The sequence below is a fragment of the Rhinopithecus roxellana genome, chromosome 10 (assembly GCF_007565055.1).
Source record: "Rhinopithecus roxellana isolate Shanxi Qingling chromosome 10, ASM756505v1, whole genome shotgun sequence".
Taxonomy (NCBI): Eukaryota; Metazoa; Chordata; class Mammalia; order Primates; family Cercopithecidae; genus Rhinopithecus; species Rhinopithecus roxellana.
In genome coordinates this window covers 64,445,151-64,456,414 of record NC_044558.1, presented here as the reverse complement: position 1 = coordinate 64,456,414, position 11,264 = coordinate 64,445,151, and the positions used below count along the sequence as shown (strand labels likewise).

The 11,264-nt window shown below is 52.8% G+C and overlaps 2 protein-coding genes across 13 annotated transcripts in view; both read right to left on the bottom strand.

Annotated features, from left to right (window-relative positions):
- Nucleotides 1-11,264, bottom strand: part of LOC115900047 (disco-interacting protein 2 homolog C-like) — a 208,349-nt gene that overhangs the window by 8,034 nt on the left and 189,051 nt on the right. The window contains exons 2-3 of the mRNA XM_030939699.1: nt 6,647-6,718; nt 4,983-5,150 (exon numbers count right to left, since the gene is read on the bottom strand). Coding sequence (XP_030795559.1) covers nt 4,983-5,150; nt 6,647-6,718 — 240 coding nt within the window. The remainder of the gene's footprint in view (nt 1-4,982; nt 5,151-6,646; nt 6,719-11,264) is intronic.
- LOC104661473 (disco-interacting protein 2 homolog C) overlaps nt 1-11,264 on the bottom strand; it is a 313,197-nt gene that overhangs the window by 176,590 nt on the left and 125,343 nt on the right. The gene's annotated exons all lie outside the window — the stretch shown is intronic.

Here is an 11,264-nt window from a genome sequence, read left to right as displayed (position 1 = left end):
TCCTAAGCACCTGACACCTGCCTGCCCCAACCCTGTGAGTTCTCACACTGTCCTTTGTTATTTTTTTACACGGAGTCTTGCTCTGTCGCCGGGCTGGAGGGCAACGGAGTAATCTCAGCTCACTGCAACCTCCGCCTCCCAGGTTCAAGAGATTCTCCTACCTCAGCCTCCCGAGGAGCTGAGATGACAGGCGCCCATCACCATGCCGGGCTAATTTTTGTATTTTTTTAGTAGAGATGGCGTTTTACCATGTTGGCCAGGCTGAGCTTCAACTCCTGACCTCGTGGTTTGCCCGCCTCAGACTCCCAAAGTGCTGGAATTACAGGCAAGAGCCACTGTGCCCGGCCCCACACTGTCCTCCTTTCTATCCATCTTTCATGAACCCAAATCTTTGCCGCAAATCACTATACATTTCCTTAACAACCCTTTTCCTGTTATACTAGTTTAACTCGGTTAGGGACTCAAGCATTGGAAATTGCCAGTGATCCGAGGTCAGGAGAGTCTGACGTCTGTGTCTCATCCGCCAGCCTGAGCCGCGGTCCACACTCGCTGGATGAGACTCATCCACCAGCCTGAGCTCTGGTCCTCACTCGCTGGGTGAGACTCATCCGCCAGCCTGAGCCCCGGTCCACGCTCGCTAGATGAGATGCCAATCTCACCATCAGGGCCAGGGTTTCACGTTTCTACACTTTGCTTACACCTCAGATTTTTCACAAAACCCACATGCGCAGTTCCAAAGTGGGTGCTACCCTCCCCACTGGACACACACCACATGGCCTGGGCTCAGCTGCAGTCCCTCCCTAGCGGCTGACATCTGGGAGGAGGAACGCGATTCACTAAATATTGCTAAAAAGACCAGGAAATAAATGCACGGATCAAACTGACAGCTGCGTGTGACAGAACATGTCTCCAGCAGTTGAGCATGGTACCCTGGGAACACGGCTGACCTGGAACACAGGTGGTTCACCTCTCACTGCAGCAACTCGGTCTAGAAGGATTCATGCTATGTCACAGGCAGCGCAATCTGGACACCCACGTTTCCCCTCCTGTGGGATTGAAGTTTAAAGATCCTCACCTTGTGACCTAACCACTAAGTGGAGGCAACCAGCCAGGGACAGGCCCCCAGGACCTTCAGCCCAGGTGAGGAGGCGGTCCCTGCCCCAGTACTTGCCGTGCGGGAAGGGCTACCCTGGGGTCGCCGGACTGTAACTCTCACAGCAGAACCCGCTGTGCACCTGCCCCGGGAAAGCACAGCCTCTGCTGACACGAAGAATCAGAACAACCAACGGCCGTCCCAGGCAAACAGGCTGGGGTCAGCCAGCCACGTCTTCTAAAGACAACAAAACAAAACAGCATTTATGTGCTTAAATATAAGAAAGTTTCTCATTCCATATGTAACCAAAGTGTCAAATTCACAAATGCCGACTCCGGGGCACCTCCTCTCTCATGACTGTCAAAGCCCAGTGGGAGAATCTGCAACAGGACCTCAGAGGAAGCCCTCTCCATGGGGACAGGGCAAGGCAGCCACTGCAAGCAACAGCACTCAGGCCAGAGCAGCTGTTCTCATGAGAACATGTGATCCAGTTACAGGATCAAACACTGGGATGCGAGCCAAGTCCCGAAAAGATAATTCCATGGACTGGACGGTGCTGAGTTACATGTTACCCTCTGTCATTCCGATCATTAGTTAGCACTTACATGTTACCATCTGCCATTTAAATTTATCCAAATCAAGAATAAAAGACACTGTGGCCCAGATAGACACCTGAGACAGTGGAAGGTCTGCGGTGCCTGTTTAGGGCATCACGTGGATCTGAGTGTCATGTGGGCATGGTGGCGTCTGCCCTCAGGGACACTGCACATCCATCCTCATACCACAGTGGGGATGGTCACTCAGTGTGGGGGGGAAGCAAGCACTGCCCCGGGCTACCCCCATGGGCAGACTCAGCCCCTCTGTGCCGCACCCCGGAATCCATTCAGCAAATACTTGCCCAAAGTCCACTTTCTGTGAGCAGGCAGCTGGGGCCTCAGGCAACTTATGTCCTGCTGCTGGGGGTTGGGGTGGAGACTGAGCATTTAGTAACCACCGCCCAACTACGACTGTAGTATTTCAGGGACAGGATGACATGGAGATGGGAATCTGGATGGTCTAGACTGAAGGATCAGGGGAGAAATCCGAACTGAGCTTTAAACACTGCCTGTACACAGCTAAGGGCATGGCCTGAGCAGAGTTCCTCATGTGGACAGCAGCATGGCCATCGGGAGCCCTGGCAGCAGGGAGTGGGGAGGAACTGAGATAAGTCTGGGTTTGTGATCAGAGTCAACAGCCGGACAGCACAGCGTCAGCCTGCAGGCCAGGGCAGCCATCAAGGCCTCCAGTGGAAAGTGTGGGGCTTCACTCACTGACCCAGGAGGCCTCTTCCCTGGGGAGGCTGCTCACGTGACCCCACGATGGAAACTGTGCGGCACAGACTGACCCCCTCAGAGTCCTTGTAACTTGCACCTGGGCATCAAGCTGTCCAGCTGTTGAAGGAAAAGCTGGGCTTGGAGAGGAATACGGGATCTTCGTAAATCACTCAGTACCAAAAAACATTTCATGGACAATCACGTAAGAAGTTAAGAGGAGTTGTATCTGAGCAAGGCAGGCTCCACTATTTGTAGCCACACCGAAGTTTTACTCTCAATCTCCACGGCCTGCATCATAATAGCAGTGAGGCCTTGTCATCCCAGTCGACGATGTTATTAAGATATCCCTGAAGAGGGTACCAGGCAGTGGATTCCATTTCCTATGTTTGCAAGTTTGACTGGGCTTAGAGACTGATGAGGGACAGGTTTGAACCGCAGAAGTGTGAGTGCCAAGTGCGCAGCTTCCCTAAGCCGCGTCTTCTCCCTGAAGATGATCTTCCGGGCACTCTCTGACCTGCCTTTTACTGCACATACAACTCACATTTCTTCCTGGCTCCTGGCACTCTTTTCCTCAGCTAGATCCAGGCAGCTGCTCAGCACCACACTCACTTCTGAATCCCGACCGCAGGCCCCGACACAGATGCTGCCCTCCTGAGCAGCTGGGACGTGCCTGGCTGGCCCGGGAAACGGAACTCCCATTGGAGCCCGTATTTCTGCATCTCAAACAACATCCTAGAAACACTTAGAATAGTTTCTGGAGACATAGGAATGTAAATGTTAAGAAAAAAGGGTGGAAGTTAATCAGAACACAAACCCCTTACAGGCAAAAGTGTGCAGCAGCGCAGGGGAACAAAAAGACGACCCTGCAACAAAGGAAGTCACGTCCCATGGGGCCAACCGAGACGGCAGCCTCGGCTTTGGAAACGTCTGCGTTCCTCGCTGCTTCCCAGGACAGGAGCACACGGCGCACGCTCACGCGTCACCAGCAGCGTCTCCAAATGAAGGTCGGCAGGGAAACGCAGCCTCGCTGGGGCCCCAGCACCCCTGTCCTGACTACCCCCATATCCCGAGTCCCCCCGTGTCCCGAGTACCCCCCGGCCTGAGTCCAGTGTCTGGGCCTGAATCAGGCAGCCCAGGCGGTCCCTCCTCCTGTTTTCCTCACATTTCCGGCAGATGAATTCAGAAACGGACCTTGTGGCTAACACCCAACGCTGTCACCTTCTCATCAGCTCTGCCACTTGCTCCTGAGGGCGCGAGGGCATCAAGCCAGGAGCCTGGAGAGGAGGAACGCGGTGGAAGCCGGGAGATGAGGCAGGGTGTCCTCTTCTGAGACCCCGATGGCCAATTGTAATAATAAAGTTTGCCTCTATGACTTGATTTTACCGATTTTTTTTAACAGGGTCTCGCTCTGTCCCCCAGGCTGGAATATGGTGGCACAATCACAGCTCACTGCAGCCTTGACTCCTTGGATTCAAGCAATCTTCCCGCTTCAGCCTCCCAGATAGCTGGGATCACAGGCACGCACCATCATGCCTAATTTTTTCTTTTGTAGAGATCGGGACTCCCTTTGTTGCCCAGGCTGGTCTCAAATTCCTGGGCTCAAGCAATCCCCTGCCTCAGCCTCCCAAAGTGCTGGGATCACAGACGTGAGCCACCACACGCGACCTTGTGATTTTAAAACACATTTTGAAGTGTAACCCTGAACATGAACCTGAAACTTCAACCTGCATATGACTTTTTTCATTCTGGTGGAAAACGCATTGAACTCCCCTTTTGCCTCATGAAATACCTATATTCACAATACTGTCCACTGAAATACCTATATTCACAATACTGTCCACTGAAATACCTATATTCACAATACTGTCCACTGAAATACCTATATTCACAATACTGTCCACTGAAATACCTATATTCACAATACTGTCCACTGAAATACCTATATTCACAATACTGTCCACTGAAATACCTATATTCACAATACTGTCCACTGAAATACCTATATTCACAATACTGTCCACTGAAATACCTATATTCACAATACTGTCCACCAAAGTAACTTTGACCTTTGAACAGCATCTTTCCCTCTAAGAATATACTCTATGATTAACTGGTTTTTCTATTTCAAAAACCCTTCCTTTGCTCTTTGGAGATGGAAATCTCAAAATCAATCCCTCTAGCAGATCTCAGAGGCCAAGACTCATCAGCTCATCCTGTAATCGGGTCTTTGGCTATAAGACGAAAGTCTGTCGAAGACCAGTGGCTTTAAGAAAAGTTTTATAATCTGTCATGCATTCTTCTTAAGTGTTCTCTAAGTAGTGCCCCGCTGAGAAAGTGGAATTGTAAAAGCAACATTCTACTTCAACAGGCAACGCAAAACTGGGCCCTGACTCACACGGACAGACCCGGTCTCTGGCGAGCTCCGGGCCCGCGGAGCGACCTGGCTCACTGGAGAATGTGACCCTCAGGCCCCCAGGCCACGCCCTACACGTCTGTACAGGATGGCACTTGGCAGGTGGCCCCCTTTCTAACGTGTACCCTGCTGTGGGGCTGGCTCTCAGCAAAGCAGCGCTCACCGAAACGAAAGTAAAACAGAGGCCGGTTCCCTGCGGTGCTGGCCACCCGCTCCCGGGCCGCGGCTTCTCGGACGTCGCACACCCCGATGTGGGCAGAGCGGAATGTTCTCCTCGGCGCTCCTTCACTGTGCTGCAGTCTACACCGAACCACGGCAGCTCCATTCGCTGCTGTAACAAGTTGAAAAAAAACTAATTAATTCAAACTTTAGTTTTTTTTAAATTTGTTACAGCGCTGAGCAGAGCTGCCGACCCCATGCAGGACAGCACACAGACCACCAAGGGACCACAGGGCGCGGCCGCCCTCTGCGCCCCGCCAAGGCCACTGCGGGAGGCACAGTGCGCTGGAGAACCGTCCTGGGAAGCGAGGAACCGCTTCTGTTTCACTTTTGTTTGGCAAGGCACAAAAGTTCAAACCAACAGCGTCCACGGCCTACAGTCAGTCCCCCACCTTCCCGTAGGGCGTGAGGGCACCTGCAGAGGGGAACCCACAGGGACAGGACTGGGGCAGCTGTCGCCACGCAGCTCCGTGAGAGGAGAATGAGGGAGGGGGCGCAGGCCATCGGAGGATCTGCCCAGCACCGCCCTGAAGCCTCCCGCCCCAGCCCAGCCCTCTGCTTCCCTTCTCTCGGGTTCCTCGGCATCTCTCCCTGACTTAAGCGCCTCTGTTAAGCAAGGCCCACACAAACACCTCACTGCTACGTCACTGTCTCAAAAATCAAGGTAAGAAAAACACAAAATGAAAACAAAACTACCAATAGCAGAAGCTCCACACCGAGTTTCCTGGAGCCTGAGCCCCAGGAAGTTTTCCTTGCTGAGTCAACCGGACCCTGGATGGGCCTCGGGGCCTCGGGAAGAACAGAATTGGGGTTTGTGCAGGTGTGGACAGGTGCATCCTTAAACCTTTTAAAATCGTGTTTCAATGATAAGAACTATGGAAGCTCAGTTTCCACCTTTAAAATTTATGTTGCTAGCCTTTGTGTTTCTGAAGAAACTGCTTGTGTTAGCTTTAAGCCATTCCTCAAGCCTAGCAAATTTTCAAGGTCACTCTTGGGCTGAACTGAGCTTGCCAGATGGGAACTGAGGTGCTAGAATCCCAGTCTAATATGAGGTTCTTTTTCCTGACATTTACAGAACCCAGCTCAAGTGCAGGAAAGCTGCCAACCTGCACATGGAGAAACACTGGTGGGAAACCGACTATCCTTCTGAAGAATCATCATGTATGTTTGCAAACATATCTCAACACAGAACCAGCTTTCACAATTGCAGAGTCCTGGGCGGGATATCACAGCACTGTCTAGGTTTGGCATGTGCCACCAATAGATGCCTTGGATTAAACCAGAATCAATAGTAATAAATAGCCCCTCTAAACCAAAGATGTTGAAATCACTGATGTGCTATTTTTATGATTATAGCATTTTAAAGTAATCAACAGAATATTGATCTCTGCTTATAGAGAAAACACCTGTTAAATTAGGCACACTTATAGAAAAATCCTCTGTGCCTTCTATGTGATCACGCAAAGGAACCGGATGCCTGGAGCATGAACGCCAGACGGCTCCTCCTGCCGACGCGGGAGTAAGGGAACGTCTGCCTCCAGGTGTTTCTCTGGCACGCAGCGAACACGTGAAATGAGAGGGCTCAGGCTACTCATCGGGGTTACGTACTCGGAGGCTGCGGAAGGTAGGCTCCAATTAACTTTGACCTCTTCTTTTCATATCCTTTTTGTGTGATGTCACCTGCAAGAGAAGGAAAACGAAGTTCAGCACGGTCTCAGTGGACAGAGTTCATCATTCAGTGGCACCCAAGAAAACAGTAGCCACTGTGTCTTCTGTGTGCCTCATCGTTAGAACTTCAAACGCAAGCGCTGCACATCATCCAACTTCAGTTCCTCCCCTGCTCTCGAACAAAAGCCCACAGCATTTAAGTCACTGAAACTCACGTGCTAAACACACGCCTGTTTCTGGCCCCTTCTTGATGTATCTGGATCAAGTCCAGAGTTAGATCCCTGCCATCTCATCCCCACCCGCTGGCACAGGAAGCCAAGCCCGGTGGCGAGGGCACTCTGTTAACTCAGTCAGCGACAGAGCCTACGGCTGGCGGGGCTGGGATGGCCGACACCAGCACCAATCAGCATCTTCTTCATTAACGAGACATTTCCTAATCAAGCGTGTCGGTCACAAGGACTTGAGCCGCCACAGGGGTTTTGAAAAAGGAGTGACCAAGGCCAAGGGAAGAAGTGAAAGGCGTGAAACCTGCAGAAATCCAGAAAAGAAAGATGCTTGTGGGGAGGCGAGAATCCACACGTGAAAGCCACAAGCTCACAGATGGCAAGGGGGCCGCGCAGCAGCCGCACCTTTCCTGGAGCCAGCGCGAGCACAGACAAAGCCACCTCATCAACCCGCAGAGGCCCAGGCCCTTCCCGATCACAACTCCAGCGCGCACAGCATCCTCACTCGCCCTTCATTTTCTTGGACCTATTGTATTGTTTTCCAAGACCGATCAAACCATAATTCCTAAAAGAGTTAAAAATTCAAGCTTTAATAAAAATACAGCAAATGAGTGACAAGTTATCATGATGTACACACAAGGTGGTCACAGCTCGCTTTTCCTAGTGAAGGGCGGGCGGGCACTCTCGGGTGCCACCTCTGCCTCCACCAACTCACAGCTCACGACACAGGTTCCCGTCTCCGCCATGGAACACAAGGCCGACGTCTGAACACAGAGCCGGGAACCAAATGACACGGACTCCGCATCTGCCCATCCACGAGTGTCCTTGATGCTAACTAGCCAGCCGGCCACCGCCAACAAAGGGACGGTTTCTGCAGAAGTGTTGAAGCTTGCCAGGCACTCCACACACCCGCAGCCATCGGCTGCCTGCTACGAGACTGCTTGGCCGCTTCTGGAAATGCCTTGTTAACCCATTTTACAAAGATGTCCAAAATCTGAACCACACAAACAGCCACATGCGCATGTGCACTGGAGCTCAGGGACGAATCACCTCGAACGCTGGCTGTGAAGTCCGATTCACTCCTTTCCCTACACACTGCGACGCCTGTCCCACCACCAGAGAAAAATATCTGGTTTTGAGGAAACATGATCAAAACAGTCTGTAGAGGAAACAAGATGCCAGAAGCCTGGAAGTTCTGTCCAGGCCCATCAATCACAGGAGACCTGGTTCACTGGCAGGCACCCCCCTCCCCAGCCCTCTCACTTCAACCCACTTGAGAGTAGAATTACAGAGCAAGAGGCATCCAGCGCAGGGGGCCTCGGCCGACCTGAGCTCTGCTCTCCGGCTGCAGAGAAGATGGGTGTTCCACCCACAAGGGCAGAGCAGAGAGCCCGATCCACACGCCCGGCCTTGGGATCCCCTGAAAAGGCAGCAGCAGCCGACACGCTGTTCTCCCCGTGGTTCCCAGGCCTGCCTTGAAGGTGGCTGCGTGAGGAGGAAGCTGCTCCACCCCTTCCACCCCCTGCTCAGCATCTAGAGTCACCCCCAGAGCCTGCTCCCTGCAACTGAGGAAACACCCCAGCGAACAGAAAGAAAGGACCAGAAGCGGATGGAACACAGCTGCACCCGGGATGACACGATGAGCAACTGCCCCGCCACACAGCGGCCGCGCCCTCAGCACCAGCAACGCGCACCAAGGTAGCTCTCACAGCTGCTCCAGCAATGCACCCAGGTGGCTCTCCTGGCCGTTCCAGCAACGTGCCCAGCAGCTCTCCCGGCCCCTCTAGCAGTGTGCCCAGTAGCTCTCCCAGACCGTCCAGCAACACGCCCAGGTGGCTCTCCTGGCCCCTCCAGCAACACGCCCAGGTGGCTCTCCTGGCCCCTCCAGCAACACTCCCAGTGGCTCTCCCGGCCGCTCCAGCAACGTTCCCAATGGCTCTCCCGGCCTACGGCCCCGCTGCTCTGGCATCCTGGTTTCTGGCTGCCTTGCACAATTCTATGATCAGGTCCCATCCTGAAAGCCCTGTCTACACCCAACATTCAGCTCCCAAGTCACTAATTTCTCAATTGGACACTTAAGCATGAGGAGCTGCTCCTCCATTTTCAATTGATGCCAGCATCAAAGAAAACTGACGTTGAACTCTGTCTCACTTCGGAAAGCTCAGATTGCCAAGGCCCCCAGGCGGAGGAAACCCAGCACGTTCCTCCGGGCCACGGCGCCTTCCTCTCCCCCAGGGAGTTACCCTGGCAGGCCTAACCGGACGTGTCTTCTCACGTTCCTCACCATACAGGCTCCGCAGCGAATCTCAGGATGGGGAAGGGCCAGACATGAGGAGAAGCCTCTAATTAAGAGCAGGCATTTGGCTGGATTTAAATCGAGCCCCCAATCAATCAGCCAAGAAAATTTCCAGACAAGACTTCAAGAAATCCCAGGTTACTATCATCTCTCAAAACCTAGGAGGTGGGAAAGGGCAGCGCCACTGAGTAACTTCCATGCCCCGCACTTCCCCCAAACAGGGTCTGCAAACCGTCTCCAGGCTGAGCCCGGCTTCCACACCACTTCTGGAGACATGCTCTGTGCTCATGGCCTGCTCCCTCCCGAGCTGCAAGGCAAGACAGAGTTCTGTCCAGCTCTTCACAGGAGGGTTTGCTGGCCCATCCCCAAAGATGACATTGTTTAATCCTTTTAACAACTTATTTTACAGATGAGAATTTGAGGCACAAATAGTACTTACATTCCTCACTCAGGACCACAGATCTAAGACAAAAGTCTGTCCAGCTCCAAAACCGTGTCCCATGAAAACCACATCCAGAGTCTTATACTCTAATGCTGGTGCAGTGTCCAGAGGCCACAGCCCTGGCTTCCTGGGCCTTCCTCGCATATTCACACCCCTGTATGTCCTCCTGACTCTAACCTGCCTGGGAAGTGCCCTTCTCCAAAGGAAATGCGAGTCTACTTCCCGCTTTGCCCTCTCCCAGCCCCTGCCCCGCCTGGATGCCGCCTCTGGGTGCCCACAGCACAAATCACATGCTGTAGCTTGCGTGATGTCGTGGATGACTGTTTATGGTTTATTTGTAACACACAAGCACAGTTATCCTTAAAACCAGACAACGTCCCATAGAACTGTGCCCCAACCCAGTTGTCTTAAGAACTGAAGCCAGGGTGCTCCTGCGTGTACCACACACACAGCTGCCTGTGCCTGACACAGAAAGACCTGCAGATAGATAAGCGACTGGCTGGGAGTGCGCTGAAGACCTGGGCAGACACGGGGCGATCATTTACCTGTTCAGTGACTGGGAGGCGGGCAGAGGGGAAACTTACACCGATTCTATCACCAAAACGCAGAAGACGATGGCTTGATGTGCCGAAGTGCTGGATGCCGCGGCCCTCAGACCAGGCTCACAAGCACCTGCTACGTTTTCGTGGGAAACGTCCAGTTATTTTCAACTCTGGAACCGCCTCAGCATCTGGCAGACGGAGATCCGCCAGATTCCCATAATAGACTTGCTACAGGTTTACAGGAGCAAACCTAGCAGCAGCTTTTACGTGCCGTCCTTTATTTTGAAGCAACCAATGTTTCCTGTGTGAATACGATCATAGGCGACAGGTAGGTAACAGATGATGCACAGACGACAGAGATGATGGACAGAGGGCAGGTGGCGGGAGGTGAGAGACTGACAGGCAGAAGCTAGCTGGCTGACTACACAGCATCCTCCCAGAACACCTCCTTGGGTTGGACCCAAGGCCTGACCTTCAATTAATGCCACACTGTCACTAGGGAGACGGTGGCTCTGACGGTGCCTGGTGCTTCCTCCATTCCACACGAGGGAGACGGTGGCTCTGATGGTGTCTGGTGCTTCCTCCATTTCACATTGGTTCAGGCTGAATGATCAATTCCTGCTTCTCTCCCCCTCATCTTGTGTCCATCAGGGCATGTGGTTGTCAGCGTGCAGCTACATAAACTAAAGGCGCAAATGCTCCGAGAGAGGGCACGTCCTTCCCCATGTTTCTAAGCAGGGGCCGTCACGGGTCTGTTATCCCGCTAGGTGTATCCACTGTTCACAGCAGGCTTGTTCCTACTCCCCAAACCTGGAAGTGATGGGAACGTCATCCAGGGCTTTCAAAAGTCAACTCCCGTCTCCGGGGACAGCCTCTGGGAGGCTGCTGTCAGAGAATGCGAACCACCCGAGCCTCTGCTGGAGCGCTTTCCATGTAAAATTCCAAACAGCATATTTTCCCGCTTCCACATCAAGGTACCCATTAATTTCCTTTTCACTTTAGGAATAAGTACGACAGAACAGTAAATGCAGAAATTGTAACCTTAGTGAGGAAA